Source organism: Artibeus jamaicensis, unplaced genomic scaffold, assembly GCF_021234435.1.
Source record: "Artibeus jamaicensis isolate MK-2021 breed Jamaican fruit bat unplaced genomic scaffold, CSHL_Jam_final contig_471, whole genome shotgun sequence".
Lineage (NCBI taxonomy): Eukaryota > Metazoa > Chordata > Mammalia > Chiroptera > Phyllostomidae > Artibeus > Artibeus jamaicensis.
The window spans coordinates 386,360-408,644 of NW_026521850.1; the positions used below are offsets into that span (position 1 = coordinate 386,360).

The 22,285-nt window shown below is 56.9% G+C and overlaps 1 protein-coding gene across 8 annotated transcripts in view; it reads right to left on the reverse strand.

The window, feature by feature from the left end:
* The window catches only part of EHMT1 (euchromatic histone lysine methyltransferase 1), a 100,017-nt gene that overhangs the window by 54,694 nt on the left and 23,038 nt on the right, over positions 1-22,285 (reverse strand). For 6 of the 8 annotated variants that reach the window (XM_053667658.1, XM_053667662.1, XM_053667657.1 and 3 more), the window contains one exon: positions 2,347-2,416. In XM_053667658.1, coding sequence (XP_053523633.1) covers positions 2,347-2,416 — 70 coding nt within the window. Of the gene's footprint in view, positions 1-2,346; positions 2,417-22,285 lie in introns of those variants that run through there. The other 2 variants (XM_053667659.1, XM_053667660.1) reach the window with 1 other exon arrangement.

The following is a 22,285-nucleotide window of genomic DNA, read 5'->3' on the forward strand; positions in this document are numbered from 1 at the left end:
GGAGCAGAGAGGACCTGGGGCTGAGCAAGGGAGGCAGCGTGCCTGCCCGCAGGAGAAGCCTCTGTAAAACCCCTAACTGCGGGCCTGCACCTGCCCCAGCACTCAGCCCGCCCATCTCTGCCACCTGCTGTTCCCGAGCAGTGTCCTGCACGATGCCCCAGCCCAGTCAGTCAAGTGCTGCCCAGAGTCCGGTGGGTGTTCTAGAAAATCACCCAGCCTGAAAGGGGCTGAAGGCAGCCCCCAATCTTCAGCCAGTCAGCGTGCAGATACAGGGCCCTCTGAGTGGGACAGCCGTCCGAGGCGGGTCAGTCCACGGGGCAGAGCCCGTAGCTCCAGGGGTCCTCGCCACCTGCAGGAAGACAGTGCTGGAGCAGAGCTGCACGGGGGACACCCGCCGGTGCCAGAGAGCAGGCGCTGCCCGGGGCGGAAAGCGCTGCGACAGGGAAAAGCTGCTCCCCGCACACGAGCAGGCCAGGCGTCTGCCCTCATGGCTGCATTCTCGCTCCACATGGCTCTGCACCGCTGGTCAGGGCACCGCCCGGGGGAGACACAGAACAAGGGCATTCTGCTCAGGAAGCAGAAGCAATACCTTTCCCTAGCAACACAAGCACCTGGAAGGAGCACGAGAACTGATGACCGATGATGAAAACAGTAACTGAATGTGAACCTCGATCCAAACCTCTCCACACCTCACAGAAAAGTTAACTCAAAACAAGCCAGAGCCCTGGCTGGTGTGGCTCAGTGAACTGAGTGCCGGCCTACAAACCAAAAGGTCACCAGTTCGATTCCCAGTCAGGGCACATGCCTGGGCTGCAGGCCAGGTTCCTAGGAGAGGGCATGTGAGAGGCAACCACACATCGATGCTTCCCTCCTGGTCTTTTTCCCCCCTTCCATTCTCTGAAAACAAATAAATTAAAGCTTTAAAAAAAAAAGAAAAAGAACACATGAAGACCCTCAGGACCTTGAGCCAGGCTGCATGTCTCACACTCTACACTGAAAGCACAAAACTCCCTGAAGAAAAGTTGAGGGTGTGGCCTTAGAATCAAACACTTCCCAAAGCTCAAGAGCAGCAAATGTACGATGAGAAAGCAGAACTCCCTCCCCCACAGACGGCTACAATGACGGAGACAGACAGATGGACCACGAGGAAGAGTGCGGATAAGGGGAGCCCAGCCACGGCTGCAGGGCGTGCAAGTGGGCACTGGTTCCGGAAACACTTCTTACACGGCCGCCAGGTGCTCACCCTGGACAGCACCACAGCGCCTCAGTGGCACAGGGCCACGGGACGCAGCCAATGCCACTCCTCCTCAGGTGCCCACAGTGGCAGCAAGTGAAACGCACACATTTGAGGAAGCCATGGCTGCAAGATGTTCTTTATCAAATACTTTCCAAGTTTGATGGAAATGATAAAATAAGTGAACAAAGAAACTTAAAGAACTCCAAGCAAGGAAGGCACCAACAAACCAGACCACAGTACAACAATCAAACTGCTGAAAATCAGCAGTTGAGCATATTTAAAGCAGCCCTGGCTGGTGTGGCTCAGTGGATTGAGTACCAGCCTGAGAACCAAAGGATTTCGGTTCGATTCCCTGTCGGGGCACATGCCTGGGTTGTAGGCCACATCCCCAGCAGGGGGCGTGCAAGAGGCAAGCACACATTGATGTTTCTCTCCCTCCCTTCCCTCTCTCTAAAAATAAATGAAATCTATATTAAAAAAATATTTAAAGCAGTGAAAGGCAACAGAGCACAGAGAAGGGCCAGCCAGAACAACAGGCTTTTGGTTAAACCCTGCGCAAGCCAGGAAGCAACCCCTAGAGGAAACAGTTCGCCTGGAGCTCTACAGCCAACATGGTGCCCTGCAAACACTTCCAAAGCAGTGATTTCTTTCTTAGACGTCACACCACAGCACAAGAATCAGAGAAAAATTGATGGCACGGACGTCGGAACCAGGAACGTCTGTGCAGAGCACCAGCAAGAGGTCGAAGGACAAGCCACGGAGTGGGAGGGAGCACCTGCCAATCACACCTCTGATGAGGAACCTGTATCTACAACAAAACTCAATAACCAACTCACACCCCTGCTCCTTTTAGAGAGGCCAGGAGCGGCCAGGGAGCACATGCTTCCTGAGCCCCAAGTTCATCTTGTCCAGCACAGCGCGCAGTGTGGCATGGCTGGGAGCACCATGCTGGGCCTGGCCTGGAGCCCATGCCCTGGTCTGTGGCCAAGTGGACGTGACCGGGATGAAGCTGGGGGACGGTGATGTGGTCTTGCTCTCCTGCGTGGACCTGAAGTCTCTGCTATTCACTCTGCGCAGGGAGAGGGGCGCTGGCAGGAGCCACCACTTACCTTCCTCTCTCAGCAGCTCGGTCTTCATGCCGCAGTCCTGCTTCGGCTCCCCCTTCGCGGGCACCGCCTGCTGAAGAGAAAGACCGTCAGCCGGGGAGGCTACGCTATTCTCCAGCATGGCCTCTGAAGTGAGCTCCACCCCCCCCACACACAACTGAACAGGAGTGATACAGGGAGGCCTAGGGCTCAGGCCCCTCGGGAAACACCGGCCTAGGGAAGCACGCGCCTGCGTGCTGGGATCGGGCTCCAAGAAGGGCATGCTCGTGTGCGGCTCACACAACTGGACCTCGCCACTTCGGCTGGGCTAGAAACGCTATAAATTCCCACAGAGTGCCTTCTGCTGCCAACAAGAGTCCGCCTGAGTATCCCAAATGTCCACCAACCTACCAGAAAGTCACAGAAATGGAGAAACGAAGTCACCCCGAATCACCGAGGGTCTGGTCCACAACATGGATGAGACAGGCCTCCTGGAGCTGTTCTGGGACCACAGCGCCTGCCTCGAGGAAGCCTGGCCCCCGGTACAGCGGTGCGTGCCCCCTCGGAGGCTCTGCACCAGGCCTCCCAGGGCCCCTGCGGGGCCACATGGGGAATGGGGACTCACAGGTGCCTGCCCCTCTAGGGGGCTGCCTGATACACATCCTCCAAGTTTCCCACTGAAAGTTCCAGAACCCAGGGGCATGACGCCCCTGGTATGTGTGTGACTGCTGGGACGTTTTCTCCCAAGACACAACAAAATGCTCTCAGAACACTCTCACGGAGCCACAAGCTCACAGCTAGCTCCCTCTGTGCACCATGGCTCCAAGAGCAGCAGGGTCCTGCCCCGGCCACCCCAGACCTAGGACTGCCCGTCAGGCCACGACCCCTTCCTCAGCGTCTCCAGGATGCTCCCACAGCAGCCCACAGGCAGAACTGACCTCCCGGCCAGACACCCAGGCCAGGAAAGGGCGCCCACTGGGCCCAGTCCCTCTTGCCCAGGGCTGCACATGCGGCCCTACTGGCAGCTTTCCCAGTGGGTGCAGAGGACGAGACTGCAGGGGCCCTGAGAGGATCTGGCTCTCTGAGAAACACACATGTGCACACACGTGTGCACACACACGGGGCTGGGGCCCAGTCAGTAGTGGCCTCGCTCTCTTCTGAAAGGCAGGGAGGCCTCGGAGAACCAGGCCCGGCCAAGAACAGCAGGGCCTCAACCTCATCGGCCCAGAAACAACAGGTAACACGCAGTGGAGGCCTCTGTGGTCAAGGCCACTGGTGGTCCTCTGCAGGAATGTCACGGCTGCCTGTCTGAGGCCTGAGTTTGGCTGGGGGGAACAATGCACACGGTCACTTCCGGGAGTGGGGTGTGCTGAAGTGGTGGAGGAGGGGCAGCTGTCCAGGCCGTGGCTCTGTGCTCTCGGGGGCAGGCCGAAGCACCGCCCCTCCTGCCACTCGCCGTCTGCACCATCACCACTGCCACAGGAGGCTGGGGTGGGGTGCCAGGCACTGCCACACACTGGGGGTCTAGGCGCCTCCCTCTTAGAAAGAAGGTGGGAGACCCTCCTTCCAGGGCTCCAACCTGGATGCTTCGCCCATGAGGAAGAGCCATTCTCCTCTGTGAACAGTGAAAGTGAAGCCTGCGGCCCAGCCTCCGATCCCCCGCCCACTCCCTAGGCCACAGCCCACATACCAGACAGCCTCTCCCGAGGCCTCTGTGACTCGTTACCCCTTGCTGGCACCTCCATGAGACACACCGCCCAGCCTGTCTGTCCCACAAGCACTTTGGGCTCCACAGGAGGGACCTTCCTGTTTGAACTTCTTTCCGATGTGTTGGCAGCGCTCAGCGTGCACAAGGCACAGAGCTAAGTACGTGGCAGGAGAACGAACGAGGCCTTTCCAAGGAGACCGAGGAAGGAAAGGCCACTGAGTGAGTGAGGGCAGGATAGCGCCCCACAGCTCCCCACCCAGGCGAAGTCTCTGGAACACCCCGGATCCAGACGAGAAGCTGCTGCATGAACAAAGGGGAAGGCCAAGGTGTCGCCACTGACCCTGTGGGCGAGGGGCTGAGCAGGGTACAGACAGGCTGAGCAGGGTACAGACAGAGTCTGGTGCTGAGCGGGGCCCGCGAGCAGGGCAAGAGGACTGGAAACCTCCCAAATTCAGATGTGCTCTGCAGGCTGAAGGTGCATGCACCTACAGAGGGGGCGTGTGGTTCCATCACCTTCCAGAAGGGCCAGCCACTACCAAGTCAGTGCAGGGCCAGGAAAGGGCCAAAGATGGAACCTGTGGCCCAGCCTGCAGCAGAACCCTGCTCTGGCCCCCGCCAAGCCACCAGGGCTGCTGTGGAGGCCTCAGCCCCACAGGCTCTCCACCCTGACTGAGGCTGCAGAAGTCCTCCCCATACTAAGGGCAGGGGGGCTGATCTGAGCCTCTGATTTGCAAGAGGAGCCTTAATGGACACCAGGAGGAGGGTGGAGGCGGTGGGAAACCCCGTGGGAAACTGCCAGCCAAGGCGCCATGCGCGGTGGAAGCTCTGCCCACAGCCAGGGCCCTGATGCAAGGTCCCGAACGAGGGCTGACTGGGATGGGGAAGGCGCAAGGGCACAAGATGAGTTTAGAAGGTTGTGTTGTGCCCACGAGGTAGTGTTCAAAACTGGTGAGGCTGACACGAGGACACAGAGAAGCCGAGAGGGACACTCACTTGCCAGTCTGGGACTCTGGGCATCAGAACGACAAAGGGCAGGAATGGACTGATAACCCACTGGCAAAACAGGGCCGGTGTCTGCAGTGGGGTGAAATGAGTGAGTGGACATTCAGTGACGCAACGCCGACGATGTGTGAAGACAGGGTACACTGGGGTTCGGTCTCCACGGAAACTCCAGGTGGGCAGCCGTGGGAAGCCCAAATACACAGTCTCGAGGCATCTTTGCAACAGAAAAGCAAACAACAGTAACACTACATGGGGAAGCCTGGTGGCATCGTCTGAACCCCATGACAGCCGTGGGCAAAGCACTGTCGACACACCGATTCTGGGGCAGGTCTGCCACAGCGCACAACCCAGAGTCCACTGTGAGGGGCCTTCCAGAAAACGACTGGCCTGCCCTCCAAGGAGCCCCTTTGTGCGAGGAGAGGATGGGGCTTGGCCGAGGCCCCTGTCGGGCAGGAGAACAGGTGTAAAGGTGATGATCTTCTGGGTCAGACAGCTGCCTCCGTGGGAGGAGCCCTCCTCAAAGCCAGGACCCTATGTTTACGCAGGAAACATGCCCTCCCTGTTTGTAGCAGAAGAGGAGGCAGCAAAGTCTGAACCTGACCTCTGAGGAGTTCAGGGGACAGGGGCTGTGTGCACACATGTGCGTGTGCTTGCGTGCCACTCACGGGACGGTGTCACTCTTCACCCACAGGCAACCACACCTCCTTTGCCCATCCATGTGAAACAAGGAGCTCCCCGCAGCACCACCTGGTGAGGTCAGGGTCTCCTGTGTACCCTTCTCTGTTATGTGACTGTCAGCCCTGAGCCTCAGCAGCACCTGTACCAGCTCACCTGCAAGGTGGGGTGCCTCCTACACAGGTGAAGAGCCCCAGGCCCAGAGGCTCAGCCTCCAGGCGCTGCCCCACCAGTCTGCACACCACTGTTTCCCTTTGTTCTCAGTGAGCAGTGGCTGGTGGCCATGACTGCAGCAGCTCCGACGTCCCCCTCTGGGACTGTCGACATCACAGACAAAGAAGGGCTCCCGCACTCTAGACAACGGATCAAAATTACTCAAAGACAAGTCGGAGGAGTATTTAAGGGGAGTCGTACCAATCTGCACTTTGAAGACCTGGAAGAAAGAGCCAGGACCCCGTATGTGCTGGCTCTAATGGCCCTGGGCTCACGAGAAGGAAAGACTTCCACAGCTCCCAGCTCCCGTGGGCCCAGGATGGGAGGCCCGCAGTCCCATACAGAGGAGGTCAGAGGCCTGAGCCCAGTTTGGGGTCTGCCCGCCTCTTCCAGCCGCCTGCTCCGGCTCCGGCCCTCCCCTGGGTCACGAGCAGCAGTGACCTCGGGGGTTCCCCACCCACCACAGGCGCTCACGGCTACTGAGCACAGAGCAGCCTGTGGCACCTCACAGTCCACCCAGTCAGTGGTGGGCACGAGGCTGGGGCTAAGGAAGCAGCTCGCACCCTCTGCGGTGAACACACACAGCACAATCACCTCGGAGGGGTGGTTCCGTTGCTTTTCCTACTCAAACTCAAAGGTTTCCACCAAGGTCTAGAAGAGCCGACCTTGCTCCACTGCCTCTGCATCCTGAACCAACTGGAACAGTGCGTGTCCATGCCACGCCCACAGGTGGTAGCAACAGCGATCATCTCCGCAAGCTCCTCTGCCCACTGGCCTTCAGGCCTCCACCCCGCACCTCACCCCCAGTCTTGGAGGGGAGAGTGACACCGAATTCCCCGGAGAGTGCCACGCCCCTCTGGAGCAGGCTGTGCGACCCCCTCAATTCAGGCCAACCATCTGCAAGGAAACCTTCCCAGAGAGCCTGTCCTCCCCGAAGCCCACCTCAGCTACTGACGCCCAGCTACACTCGGTCCACTTCCCAAAGAAGCAGTCTCGCAACCAGTCATACTTGGGACTCCGGCAGGTTCCTGCATGTGTGCTCTGACTGCCACGCACAGCACGCACGTCCCAGGGAGAAGTCTCCCCGCCGCAGGACGCTACAACTAGAAAAGGCGTCCTTCCTGGGGAGAGTAAAGGAAAACTCTCTACTCACAAGAAATGCTCAACTGCTTCCAGTTGCCATGATCTTCGAAACGGTGCACTGGCTGCACCAAGACCCACGCGGGACACGGGACAGACCAGCCCGCAGGGAGGGGCAGAAAGGCACACCCTACAGGACAGTCACCCATAGAAACACAGAAGCCCGACACGGGACCAGCCTGGCACGCAGACCTCGCGCCCTGCCACGTGAGCACAGTGTCAGCTCCAGCTCCAGCTCCGGGCTCAGGCCTAAGAACAGGAGGCCTCGGGGTGCGGACGCCGGCTTCTGCGCGGAGGTCAAGAAGGTGCTCCTCAACTGCAGCACGCACCTTCAGTTTGAAAGGGGCCACAGCTATTTGTAAAAGGTCTGAGACAGACCAGACTACAAGGGCAAGGCTGCAAAGGTGCCCAATAATGGCAAGAGTAAGAAAAAAGGAACAAACACTCTGAACACTTCTCTGCCTGCTCAGAGCACCTGGTAAACTAACCTACCTTCGTGGGTCCACAGTGACTCTGCTTTCACAGATCAGAGCTGGGAGGCCCAAGCAGGCAGGCCCTGCCCGCTGGGCTCTGCACGGACCCCTCGCTGGGGCCACATCACAGTCGACACTCGAGGCGGATGAGAAGGGCCTCCTCTCCCCACAGGGAGACAGCTGGCTCTGGCCAAAGCCAGGCGCCGTGTGCTGAGCCGCCCCTTGCTGCTCTCTGCTTCAGACGTCCGCCTGCCCAAGACCTGAGCCAGGGGCGGTGTCGTCCCCAGGGGTGACAAGCATGCAGGGCTGCCCACTCCAAGCGGACGCTCAGACACGGGACACAGCTCCAGACCAGGAAACTGGTAAGATGCCGCGTACTCTCTGTCCACCCCCTAATTCTACACTATTCTTGATGCACCAGATTCACTGGCTAATTATCGAAAGGGTCGGAACAGAAAGAACAGACGCTGTCACTGTCTGCTAGTTTTCTTTTCCCTCTTTTGTCTTTTTGTTTTTTCCCTTGGCAGAAGAAGGAGTCAGTCTCCTAAATTTGGAAAACACAATAAATCCAGTATCACCCCAGAACTCACGCTCGCAGGCCTCTGCGGTATCACGGCACAGACCCCCTTCCCATCTGCCACGTAGCCCTCGCCCGGCCTCTCTGCAAAGAGGAGACCAAAGTGCTGCCTCCCCGCTGTGGCTCTCGGCTTCCAGGGTCTCCAACCACCACCCCGCCCACCCTCACAACCCGCAGGCATGGCGATGCTGACACTCCTCAGGACAGGTGGGCTCTGCGTCCCCTTGCCTTGACTACACGGCCCCTGCAGCCGCCCAGCCCCACATGGTGGCCACATCAGGCCCCCAAAGTCTAAGGCCACAGCAGCGGCACCAGCACAGCCACACGCTGTCAGGAGCCCAGACCACAGGACAGGCTGCCTGGGGACATCGTCCAATCAGCAGCCACATCGCCGCCAGAATGAAAGCCAGAGATGCAAGTGAGCAAGCCTGCAGGTGACCCCAACCAGGGCCCAGGGCTCCCGGCCAGTAAAACCGTCCCCTCTGCCCTGTGACTCACGGGCCTGCAGGAAGCAGGGCCAACCAGCACTGCTGCAGTCAGGTGGATGGGCAGGTGCCAAGTGTCAGGCAAATGTGGCACAGACCACTGAGACAGTGCACCTCTCCTCCCCGAGCCCCAGTCCCCCGAGTAAGCCACATCCCCACACAAGCTCCCTGTTCCCTGACCACACCGGCTGCACAGCTGAGGCCGCTCCGCCCCAGAACCTGACCTCCTGAGAGCTAAGCCTGGCTCAGTGGCACCCAGGAAAGCCCCTCAACCCCACTCCATGTCCGATGCTCTGAGTGAAGCCCTGCTAGGTGCTGCCCCCAGGACTGTGGAGAACAAAACAAACAGCCAGGCTCTAGCTGTAACCTCTGTGCCAGCAGAGCAGGCATCTGCCCCAGGGCAGCGCTGTCCTCATGGTGCAGACAGGTATGCGTCTCTTGCCACCACAAACAGGCTGCTTTCCTCACTCGCTCGTCAGTGCCCTCCACCTTTCGGTAGTTTGACCAAGTCAAACCAATCTATGACAAAGTCAAATCTGGGTAACGTCTGCCTTCCTGGGGACCTTCTGCTGGCTCTCGTGCTGACAGCTCCCACCTCCTACAGTAGCGCCTGGGGCTGCTGGGTCCCCTTGGGACTACATAGTGGAGCGGCAGTGGGCGTGGGGGCCAGGCACCATTAGGTGCTCACAGGCTCCCAGCTCAACAGGACACCGTGGAGATGCACCGCCTTTTCCCACGAGCAAGGAAGGCATGGGCAAGGCATGGGGCAAGGGCGTGCTCCCGCCTGAGTGCCCTGAAGCAAGCTGAGGGGATTGCCTCACGGGCAGGGGGCACAAAGCAGGGATGGTGGGACCACAGGACGCTGCAGTCAGCTTGGGCCCGGCTAACGGGGGCCTGCCCACCAGCAGTGCCCGCCTCGCACCACAGTGACTCGGCACACCAAATCACCTCTCAAAACCAGGGTAACCCAGCCCCACTCCAAAGAGCTAGCTCCTACACCCCCCCATGGCAACAAAAGCTTCCATCACAGGAAAGCTGGAAGGACTTCCCATCAAGATGGCGGCATGGTAAACTCTTCACTCCCCTCCTCCCACGACCACATCAGAACCACCCTCGAGAGGACAAGCTGAGCAGAAGTCTTGTAACTGAGACTGTCCAGAAGGAGCCACGTCGACACTGGGAAGAAATCCGACGCTGCGTCGCCTGAGTTGTCTCCAGAAGCGTTGTGTGAGTGTCCCAAGTCTACTTTCCTGCAACAGTCGCTCCGCCAAAGTCAACGCATAACCAATGTGCCTCTGATTCAGCTACGTGGCAAAAAGGGTTTTCATGCAAACTAGGTGTGTATTTCCTTACACACTCAGGGGGAGGCGCTCCACATGACACCGCCTGTTACACTCAGGCTACTGTGGCTGAGAAAAACCAGTAACAGAAATGCAAACCTGGGGCACTCTGACACAAAGTGGGGACAGACGGTTCCGATGACAAGCCACCACCCACGTGTGGTGTGGACCCTGACATGAACAAGCCAACCAAACCTCGGCACCCTGACATATTGGCAGGAAACTGAAACATGGCAAGAGGAGGCCCCGACCTGCCTGCAAATTGTCAGTTGTGAAAATGACACTGGAACTGCGTTTTTGAAAAGTCTTTGTTTTTCAAAGATACGAGCTCAGAGTTCAGAGGTGAAGACTTCCTGACATCTGTGGTTGCTCAGCTTCAAGACACCTGAGCAACTGTGGAAAGGAGAAGGCATAAACGAAGACGGGGCCATGCAACAAAATCCTGACTACCCTCACAGGACTGTAGATGCTCTACTTCTATGTACAATGAACATTTGCTTTCATTTTTTAAAAGATTTTATTTATTTGTTTACTTATTTATTTATTTGAGAGAGGAGATAGGCGAAAGAGAGTGAGAAACATCTACATGTGGTTGCCTCTTGCATGCCCCCTACTGGGAACCGCACCCACAACCCAGGCATGTGCCCTGGCCGGGAATCAAACTGGTGACCCTTTGGTTCGCTGGCATGTGGTGGACATTTAAATTCAACACTGCCCTGACTGGTGTGGCTCAGTGGATGGAGTGCCGGCCTGCGAACCAAAGGGTCGCCAGTCCAACTCCCAGCCAGGGCACATGCCTGGGTTATAGGCCAGGTCCCCAGTAGGGGGTGTGTGAGAGGCAACAGCACATGGATGTTTCTCCCCCTCTCTTTCTCCCTCCCTTTCCAGCTCTAAAAAAATAAATAAAATCTTTTTTTAAAGTAAAAAAATAAACAAATTCATCATATAATTCCAAAGAAAAAACAAACCCTACAGAAGACAATAGACTCAAAGGAACAGTACCCGGCACCCGGGCCCAGGCATGGGGGGGCAGGGCAGGAGCCCCGCAGGCTGCACGTGGCCTGGCAACACACACTGCGCATCAGAGCGTGGTGTCAGCACACGGGTCCAGCCCGAGCTCCCTCTCCCACAGCTGTGGGGTCCTGGCGATCTCACCTCTGGCAGCTCCACATTCTCCTCGACGGAAACCGGCAGCGGCACAAAGCCACCGCCCACCCCTGCACGGGAAGGAGGTATAAAGGCTGTGCGACGGCGTGGCACAGAGTAAGTGGCCAACAGACACGGGCCACGGGTCCTGCCCGACACCCTCGGCAAACATGCCACAGGCCGGACATCCCTCCTCCTGGCCAGCCAGCCCCCAAGTCAGCAGCTCAAATGCGGGGCCCCTCTCCAGCTGCGGGGTCCCTGTGCCCCAGCCAGCCCCTCCCCACCACCAGAGACGCAGCGGGACCTGCTCAGAGCCCCCCTCCCCACTACCACACGGCAGCCGGCAGCTGTGTCCTCTAACCGCCTGTGAGGGCTGCTACACTGAAGGGCTGCGCCGAGCCTGCACACAGCAGGGCGGACGTCCCCTCTGGCCTGCCTGTCCGCCCCGACCTGAACGGGGGCTGTCTCAGGCCCTCCGTGAGTGTGCACACACCATGCCCACGCCCTCACCACCAGCTCATCCCCGGTGCCCACGGGGCTGACTCCACGGGGGTCCCAGGCATCCCGCACCAAGGCTGAGCACACTCTGCAGGGTAAAGCACACCGTCACCAGATTCCCCGTGGACACAAAGACACATCTGAAAGAACATTTTCTCAGTTTTCCCTACTGTAAGAACTCCTCCCCAACGGAAAAAAGATCGATTGGAAATACCACCTAATGACAGAAAGCCATCAAACACCCAGGGCACACACAAGGACTCCCTGAGTGTCAGCAGAGGGCCCTCCCCGCAGGACACTTGGACACCGGAGCAACAACATCAGCCTGGAGTCTGTCGAGATCTCCGTGTCACACCACTCCCAAACTCTCCCAGAGCGCGGCCCACTGTCTTGCCCGCTCTGCCTGGTCTGCACTTCCACAGAGTCCGCAGCCTCCAGTGAGTCTTCAGGGGCCTGTGCCGACCTGCACTCTGTGGCAAGACAGCAAGCTCCTGTGTGAGGCAGGAAGGCAACAGAGCCCACCAGAGCCGAGGAGGCAGAGAACAGGGTCCCACCGCAGCTTGGACGGCTGGGCAGGGCAGGTCGACCCAACGAGATGATCACAGTGATGTATCTTGCACCCACCAGGTAGCTGTGATCCACACACGGAGGCTTGCCGGGCTGGCATGGCTCAGTGGACGGAGTGCTTGCCTGTGAACTGGGAAAGATGGAGCCCAACAACACAGGGAGGCCGGCAGACACGGAACCCCTCGGGCACCGCCGGGGAGGGAGTGCACACCATGTGGCAGCTGTGCAGAGCAGCGTGGTGGCTCCTCGTGAAGTTGCCAAAAATCACCAAATCAGCAATTCCATTCCCAGGTACACAAGGCCTGTCTGTAAAAGGTCCAGCCACAGTTAATACGAGAATGGCTGGCATGACACCGATGTGACCGGCAGCCGAGGAGCGTGGACTGGAATGCACATGCATGAGCCACGATGACTCCACTGCTCTAGTCAGTGGGGGTGTCGGGCACCAGTGAGGGAGCATGTGCACTGTGTGGCCGTCATGTTCAAAATAAGCGAGTGAGGAGAGCATCAAATCTGCCTCAGATTTTGCATTGAGCTTGAACGTTGCTCTGTGGAAACTATTCAGGTGACTCAGAGGCCGCAGCTGTGGGCACCTGGTGATCGGCAGCTTCGTCACAACATGCCCGTTCACGCATCGTGTCTCGTGCAGTTTTTGCAAAACATCAAATCACCCAGGTGACTCGGCGCCCCTACAGCCCCGATCTGGCGTCCTGCAACTTCTGCCTTTTCCCAAAACTAAGATCATGTTTGAGAAGAAGAGATCTCAGACCGTCGATGAGATTCAGGAAAATACGATGGGCAGCTGTCGGCGACTGGGGGGACTGTGTGAGGTCCCAAGGTGCCTGCTTGTAAGGGGACTGAGATGTCATCGTCCTGTGAGCAGTGTCTCTTGTGTCTTCGATAAACGTCTCTACCTCTCATACTCGTGGTGGTTGCCATCTGGACAGGCCCCATATATAACAGTAAATAAAATCAGAAGATAACGCCGTGTATGGTAAAGCAAAGGCGCACAGCACGGCAGTGCCGGTTGCTGACAGCACCACGTCACGACAGTGCGCTTCTGCAAGCTCCCGACAGCGGCGGCCACAGTGAGCTGCACACCAGTGTCTCTGCAGGAGAGGCACCAGATGTAGTGACAGGCATCACAGAGGCAACTTTATCTCAAATCGATGGTAAGAAACCTTCCATCACACTTACAACTTTTCTTTTCTTTTTTTAATATATTTCTTTATTTTATTGATTATGCCGTTACATTTGTTCTATTTCCCCCCTCCTTTCCCCTCCACCCTGCACACCCCTCCCCCACCATTCCCCCCTTTAGTTCATAAACACGTGTCTCAAGTTCTTTAGATTCTACATTTCCCATACTATTCTTACCCTCCCACCCTATTTTCTATCTACTGTCTATGCTACTTATTTTCTGTACCTTCTCCCCCCTTCTCCATCTCCCACTCCCCTGTTGCTAACCCTCCACGTGATCTTCATTTCTATGGTTCACTCCTGATCTAGCTATTCTCTTAATTTGCTTTTGTTTTAGGCGTGGTTGTTGATAACTGTGAGTTTGCTGTCCTTTCACTGTTCATCTTTTTTATCTTCTTTTTCTTAGGTAAGTCCCTTTAACATTTCATATAATAAGGGCTTGGTGATGATGAACTCCTTGAATTTGATCTTATCTGAGAAGCACTTTATCTGTCCTTCCATTCTAAATGAAAGGTTTGCTGGATAGAGCAATCTTGGTTGTAGGTCCTTGCCTTTCATGACTTGGAATACCTCTTTCCAGCCCCTTCTTGCCTGTAAGGTCTCTTTTGAGAAATCTGCTGACAGTCTGTTGGGAACTCCTTTGTAGGTGACTGTCCCCTTATCTCTTGCTGCTTCTAGAATTTTCTCCTTCATTTTAATCTTGGCTAATGTAATTATGATGTGCCTTGGTGTGTTTCTTCTTGGGTCCAACTTCTTTGGGACTCCCTGAGCTTCCTGGATTTCCTGGAAGTCTATTTCCTTTGCCAGATTGGGGAAATTCTCCTTTATTATTTGTTCAAATAAGGTTTCCACTCGTGACTGTTCTTCCCCTTCTGGTACCCCTATAATTTGAATGTTGGAACGTTTAAAGATGTCCTGGAGGTTCCTAAGCCTCTCCTCATTTTTTTGAATTCTTGTTTCTTCATTCTTTTCTGTTTGGTCATTTTTTCCTTCCTTCTGGTCTGCTGCCTTGAGTCCCAGTTTCCTTTCCATTACTATCGATTTCCTGTGCATTACCATTCATTTCAATTAGTTTTGCCTTCATACGTTCCTCTAATTTGTGACTAAAATCCACCAATTCTGTGAGCATCCAGATCACCAGTGTTTTGAACTGTGCACCTGATAGGTTGGCTATTTCTTCATCGCTTAGATTTATTGGCTCTGGGGCTCTGAGTTCTTCTTGAGCCATGTTTTTATCTGTTTGTGCCTGTTACATATGAGGAACGGAGCCTTAGTTGTTTACCAGGGTGGGGCCACCCAGGTCGCTGGTTTGTGACACTGTATGTGAGGGCAGGGTCAGAGAGGGAGCAGTGGCGGTCCTCTCCTCTCGCCAGTCCGCCTCACCACTCGCCCCAACCTGTTTATCTGAGCACAAATGTGGGAGCCCTGCGCCGCGCGGTCTCAATGCTCGCCTCTTCACTGGTTTATCTGCACACAAATGCTGAACCGACCACAGACAGCCAGCCACACCTCTTTTCTGTGTCCACCCATAGCTACCCTGCACTTGGGATCCGCGCCCTCGGCTGCTTGCGCACTGTCCAGGTTGGGGGATCTTCTCTGCCCAACCTGCTCCACTGCTGGCTTCTCCCCTCTCACAGGTTTAGCTGAGCATTTCATAGTTTTCGGACTCCGTATTGTCCATTTTCTGTGTGGTTTGGTTGCATTTATTGTTGTTAAAACTTTGTTGTTTTTAGGTTTGGCTGTGCAAGGACACAGTGTTTCCACCTATGCCTCCATCTTGGCGGAAGTCCAGACAACTTTTCTACTAAGTCTGATAGCATCTCAAACCAGTTTCATAGACAGGGAAACAGTAAAACCCACGAACATCCCTGAAACTCATCTGATAGAAGCTGTGGGCAAAGTGGGAGAAGGTGAGAGGGTAGATCCTGCCTGAACAATATTTGATTTCAAAGGAAAAACTCATTCTTTACTCTATGATTTTATTTTTTAAATATAAGTAACGGAAACTGGGAAAAGTTAGAAAGTGAAAGTTACCCAGAAGCCCACGACCCCGCCACTTGCGCACAGCCTCCCAGACGCCTCCCTGCACAAATGCACTCGCCTGGCTGACTCGGGCTGTTGGAAGGGCTGCTCTGAACCCATCTCACCTGAGGAGCGGCGCCAAGACCCTGCAAGGCCCACCGGGAGCTGCCCACCACCCACAGGGCCCCACTGTGCAGCTCAGTGTCACAGGCTTGAAGTGACTCAACTCTACAGTGAGCAGACAAGTAACAACTACAAACCAATTTTTAAAGACAACAGGAAGATGGGCGAAGAATGAAATGGGCAGCCCCGAATGGCCAGCAGGCACACTCAGCCCCTCAGTAACTCAGCCCTTCTGTGACCGGCGCAGAGAGGACGCTTCCCAGCTGGCCCTGCGAGAACAGTGTGACGCATCAAGGACACCTGAGGAAACACCCGAAAATCGGTGTGATGAACACTGATACAACAGAGCAACCACAGTGACCATCTCAACAGATGCAGAAAAACTCTTCCGTGACAAAAACGCTCCCCCTGACTGAGCACATCTAGGAAACAGCTCAGGGCTTCCCCTTAGGTGGGAAGCAGCTCCCCACCTGGTGCTTTGGGAGGGGGCATCCTGGTGGGAGGCCGACGGGCTCACGTCCGATGGACCGCAGAGCACGCTGGCCTTGCTTCTCTCCTCAGCAATGAAGAGCTCCACACAACCTTCACGACGCCCAACAACGTGTCACACAATGACAAGCTACTGTTTCTGGCTGTCACAACCACCACTGCGGTGGCCAGTGTGAACCCCCAGCTAGGAAACTCCAGCCTGGCGCACCCGCACGTAGCCCCAGAGCCGGGACCCCTGCACGCCAGTCTGCTGCTACCTCCTCAGTTCACAGTGTTTTGGCTCTGAACCCACTGGCCCGAGGAACGGACCCCACTCTCTAACTCCGGTCTCTGCCCCTTCCCATCACATCTCGTCACGGCCTCAGTCACCTTTCTAGAGCTGCGATGTTACTACAATGTTCTTAAACCACAGCCCTCTTCCTGGCCGTGAGCTGGGGCACAAGGGTCCTAATGTGGCACAGGCTGGCGCGGGGACAGTGAGGGCGGGGCCCACAAGCCACGCCCACTGGCCCAAGCCCGTTCGTTCCACACTTACAGAAAAAAAAGAATCCACATCAGAGACCATTTGTGGCTGGCACAGCTGACCCTGTACAGAAACAGTCTGCTGGCCCCTAACCCGACCCAACGGCGCTCAGGGCCAGAACCTGCCTGCCCAGCACGTGAGCCAACTGCACGGAGCCACTATCATCACCCCTTGGACCCCATGCCCTTGAGCCTCCAGACACGATGCCTGTCTTTCCGCAGCTTTCACCCTGGGAGACCCGACTCCTCCACGAGGGCCGCCAGGCCCCACGGCCCCCCACTGACAGCCTGTCCCCTCGCACAGGGGGCGCCCTGAAAAACAGGCCTGCACTAGTCCATCTTTGCCACCCTGCATTCAGCTCCCCAACACATGACACGTGTTCAGTGACTCTCTGAAGAATCCACTTATAAAACGCTGAAAACAAAATGCAGGCCCCAGACACCCAAAGGCCCTCACACACAGACAGGTCCCAGGGAGCTGCCCAGCGAGGCCGCCACCTGGGCTGCACGTGCTAAGACTGGAGAGAAAAACAGAGAGAACAAAGGAGAAGGCCCCCGGCCAGGTCTGGGAGCTCCTGGGGTGTCTGCCAAGTGTGGGAGCCTGAGTCCGGCTGCAGTGTGGGGGACGACCCTGAGGACAGGCCCAGCACACCAGCTCGGCAGGGCTGTTTGTGCCTACGGGGGCCCCCAGCTCAGTGAGAAAAGTCAGGAGGACTGGCCACACAATAGTGAGTGACCCACACTCCGAGACAGTCCCTGCACACAGCTTCAGGCCAGAGCCCATTCCAGCCCCACCCCACCTCCGGTGACTCGGCAGCCAACTGGGCCCACCGGTCCTAAGGGCACCTCCCTTTCTGAAGGACACAGGATGTCAAAGTGACTCAAGGGAGGTGGGAGTCCTGCATGGAACATGGGGGGGGCAGCCGATGGTCACCTCAGGACAGCCGAGTCCCAGCAGAGACACAGCAGGTGCTTGGTAACTGTGTGCCAGGGGCAGCTCCCACCCTCCCTAGGACCTGCACCACCAAGGGTCATCTTCAAGCGGTGAAAGGTGCTTCTGGTCACTCTGCCAGCTGTGAGGGAAGCCCAGCCGGCGCCCGGTGGCTCAGCAGAGCAGCTGCGCCATCTGGTGGCCGCCACACCACACCACTCGCAGGACATCGTCCCAGCGGACCCACACTTCCCACGCTCCTGACCACAGGGCCCTTTTCTCCTCTTTCTGCAGTGCTGCTCCATGATGGTACTGAAGCCACGGGGCACACATGCACTTGTGCAGCCGAGTCTCATTCAAAACCCAGTTTTCAAAGGCTGTACTCATTTATTTTTAGATAGAAGGGAAGAGAGGGAGAGAGGAAGGGAAAGAAACATCGATGGGTGATGGCCTCTCATGCACCCCCCCCGACTGGGGACCTGGCCCCCAACCCGAGCCTGTGCCCTGAATGGGAATCTAACCGGCGACCCTTGATTTACAAGCTGGAGCTCAATCCGCTGAGCCACACCAGCCAGGGCTCAACAATCCCCCTTTGACAGAACACTGAGCACGGTGAGGAGAGTAAACCAAAACAGCAGATGACCTGGAAGCACGTGACACGAGCTGGAACACACGTCCCCTCTCAGTGGAAGCTCAACAGGGAACGCAACGTCTGCTGGCCAGTCTGTCCATGAACATCCTACCAAGGCCTTCAGTTTGCAGCGAGCCGACAGCTCTCTGCCCCAGGCCAGAGTCGTGCTCTAGAGAGTGTTACACCCTAGAGAGTGTTACACTAGAGAGTCTCTGTTCTCAATCCTCGTCACTTCCTTTAAAAATTACAATGAATCCACTGCACATTTAAGGAGACAAGAGAGACCCTGCTTTCTGTGTTTGCAAACACCTTTCTGACTCAACAGAGCAGGGCCCTCACCCTGTGCTCACCCGCGGCAGCGGGAAGGCCCACACAGGCAGCCTCCAGACACTGACGCCGTATTAGGGCACCATGGCCAGAAAGGGGTCCCGTGCCTTGGCTTTAGGACAAAGACAGCCTGACCCTCCAGCCCCAAGACAGGCCTGGGGGACCCCCTGCTCCAGTGTCCGGGCACAGCAGGTGCTGAGTGGCAGGCCCGGCACTGCAGCAGACCGAGCTGGGGATGGGTGTGTGCCTGCTCCATGGCACTGAGCACAGCGTCGCCTTCCCTGCAGGCTTCCTAGGTCTTTCTTAAGAATAATGAGCACTAATCGTATGAATTCAATGTGGGTGCAAACGAAGGTCTCTGTGAAGCTGGTTTGCCGTAAAACCAGCAGGAGCTCATCGTGATACTCACACCCAGAAACCACTGCCAACCCCAGGGCTCAGAGCCCCCACGCCAACCACTGCTCTACTCCCCCTGGTTCCTTCCCGAAAGTCAGATACATGCAAGCTCAGGGCCCCTCCCTGAAGCGGACGGGCACTGGGAGAGGGTGCTGGCCGCACACTGGAGACCCTCAGGGAACCTCCCCCACCACGGACTCGGCAACACCCACGCAGCACAGGGGCCAGGCCCTGGAAGAGCCCACTGAACTGGCCGTTCCACCCCGTGGGCCATGGGCAGCACGGGGTCTGGAAGGAGGACTCGCCCACAGAGGCCAAGAATGAAGCGGAAGAGGAGCTGTGGGTGGCCCCCCCTAGTTATGGAAGACCTGAGTCCTCTGGAGGGAGGGAACCTCACAAGAGAGCTGGGCCCTCGGCCCAGGACAGCGCCCCCAGCCATCCCAGCACTCCATGTGGGGGGAAAGTTGGCGGAGGGGGAGGTGGGAGCAGGGGGGTGTCCCCATGGAAGGAGAGGTAGGGGGCAGGTGGGCCACTTCAGATGTGGGCATCACCAGCCCTGGACAGCGCCTAGAGCCCCAGGATGGCTGGAGGAGAGGCCGGGATCCTGAGGTGGGCAGGGGTGCGGTGTCTGCCCGGAGGACCAAAGGGAGAGTGGAAGATAGAGGACTCTCACCTGCATGCTCACCACGCCCTCGAACTTGGGAGGGTTTGGTGTAAGAAACCACGGGAATGGATGAAGAGCTGGTGGGGAAGCAGGACAGAACAATGGTCTCTAACAGCGGGAACTGAACATGGCTGTGTGCAGCTGGAGCAAAACTGGAGGTGTGGGGAGGTGGGGGATGAGGAGGGGGGAGTCATTTGTGCAGCAAGCCCAGAAGGACCTGGGGCAGAGCCCGGGGACCTGGCCTGGGGGCAGGGTGGAGTGGGCAAGTGCACTTGCTGGGAGGAGCCCCAACCTCCCAGTGGGCGGGAAGCAAGGTCCTCTGTGGGCAGGACAGGAAAGGCAAAGTGTGAAGGGTGCACCTTGATCCCCTGCTCTGATGGCCCTCAGCCTCTCACCTGTCTCCACGGACCCTAGGACTCTCTCCCACCAGCAGCCAGAGGGATCCGAGTGTAGCCGTGGGTAAACCCCCCCTCAGTCTCAGCCTCCGGCCCAGCCCGGCGGTGGACCCTCAGCCACCAGGATGCCCCCAGCTCACGGGGCAGCCTCCCAGCTCTGGGCCTGGGCACTACTGTTTTCTCCTCCCAGAACCCACGTCCTTCCCTCTTCTAAGTCTGATCGTGTATCACTTTCACAGAAGAAGTAACAAACAGAAAAGATAAACTGGACTTTTATCAAAACTAAAAACTTTTGTGTTTCAAGAAAGTGAAGTCAACCCACAAATGCATAAAATTGTTCGTTCACATTAACATCACGACAAATGGCACTGGCATCTTCGTAACATCGGAAGTGGGAATGACCTGCATGTCCATCCGCCGCTGAATGAACACACAGCGGCCTGCCCACGCCACAGCCTGTGATCAGACACCGACACCACCAAACCCACAGGCACCTCGAAAACAGCACGAGAAGGGAAAGAAGCTGATTATAAAACACCACACAGGCGGCTGCACTCAGATGAAGTGTCCGGAACATTCAAACCTAGAGACACAAGGCAGATCAGTGGTTGCCAAGGGTTACAGGGAAGAAGAAATGGGGAGTGAATACTGACAGAATGAAGTTTCTTCCTGGCGTGATGAAAACATTCTGGGTTATTATTTATGCTCTGTTCATCAACATAACCAAGTTTCTGGACTAGTAATTCTGGAATAAAATAGGTAATTAATGAGGGTGGATGGGTGGGTGAGGCAGACGGAGAAGAAAGAGGGCGTGAGGCAGGGCAAGGTGTTCCTCTTCCGGAAGAAGCCCAGGAGCCCGGTACCGACCACGCCCCCAGAGCGGACAGCTGGCGCCCGCCGCTCCCCGGCCAGTGCTCCCCCTTCCTGCTTGGCTACCTCCCCGCTGGCCCACCCCATTTCCAAGGCAGGAAAGAGAAAAATGTGTTTGTTCAAAAGTCTGTAAAGTAGATGGGTGCTCTTCCCTTCACCACACCCTCCCCTTCACTTTTCTTTTAAAAACCAAGTCCGTGAGCCCTGGCTGGTGCGGCTCAGCAAGTTGGGCATCGTCTCACGAAGCCAAGGGTCACCAGTTGGATTCCCGGTGGGGGCACGTGCGCGGGTTGAGGGTCCGGTCCCTGGTTGGGGTGTGTGTGAGATGGACAGATGTTTCTCCCTCACATTGATGTTTAAAAACATCTCTAAAAACAAATAAATAAATAAATACATGAGAACAAGTCTGCGAAATGGAGATGAGTTAGAGGAAATGACCTCGACAAGGTTCCATGGGCCATCTGTGACAACTCTGAAAAGTGGTTTATTCTGAAGGCGAGACAGCTTACACAGGCTTTTTCCTGGGCTCCATGACGCCCAGCGAGCACCACAAACCCTACGAGACAGGTTCCTGCAAGACCTCAGATGCCATGAGGGCCAGACCACTGTGCACGCAGCCTGACAGCACACCTCTCCGCCGACTCCCGAAAGGAAGATAAAATGCTGGACCCAAACCGATCTTTAAAACTCACAACTTTTACTTCATTCAAATGTTTCCATTTTGGTTACATTGTCCTTTTTCTCTCAATTCCATGATCCACAGATGCTTCCTGCTGCTTCAGGCAGAAGATAAAAATCTTCTAACGCTAAAAACACCTCCATCTCTAAAACTCTCTTAAAATGGGCAGCAAACCGAGGTGTCCCTCGGCCCTGCCCTCGCCACGTGCCCTGCGTGTGCCCAGGACTGCGGCCCATCCTTCCCACAGAACCTCCCACCTGACCGGGAGGGGGGGGGTAGTGGCGGGGAGAGAAGACTACAAGGACAAGGGAGGCTGCAACCTCTGGAGGCCAGGGGCCTGAGGACCCAGCCCTCTCCCCTAAGCACTGAGTTTGGAGTCCAAGAGGGTGAAAACCAAGATTCCCCATGGGCTACGCTGTCTCCGCCAACCCGTCAGTCACAGGTGCTCCTGGGGGCTGCAGGCCTGGGCTGGGGTCCCCTCACGGGCCCCTCCTCCTGCGCAGGGCCTGGATGCCAGAAGCCCTGCTTCCAAGGGAGACTCAAAGAGCCGTCCCTACAGTTCCCTCCTCCTCATCCGCTGCCTGAGCGGGCGTTTCCTCAGGCCTAGGGGAGAGACCTGCCCTCACCACCCTTCATTCCAAGGACCCAGCTCCAGAGCCCACAGTCTGTGGAGCAACCTGCCCCGTGCCTGCCGTGTACTGTTACGGACCCCACGGCCCTCCCCAGGTCCCCCCACGGCACGTCGGTCACGTGCCCACACACCGGCTGGTTTCCTGGGCAATAACTCAGAAACCCAGTGCCCTGGGTCTCTGCATCTGTCCAGGGCCTGACTGCTGTCCGTCCAAGGGGAACAGCATCTCCCAGCCACGGGGGCCGAGCAGGCCACCCCA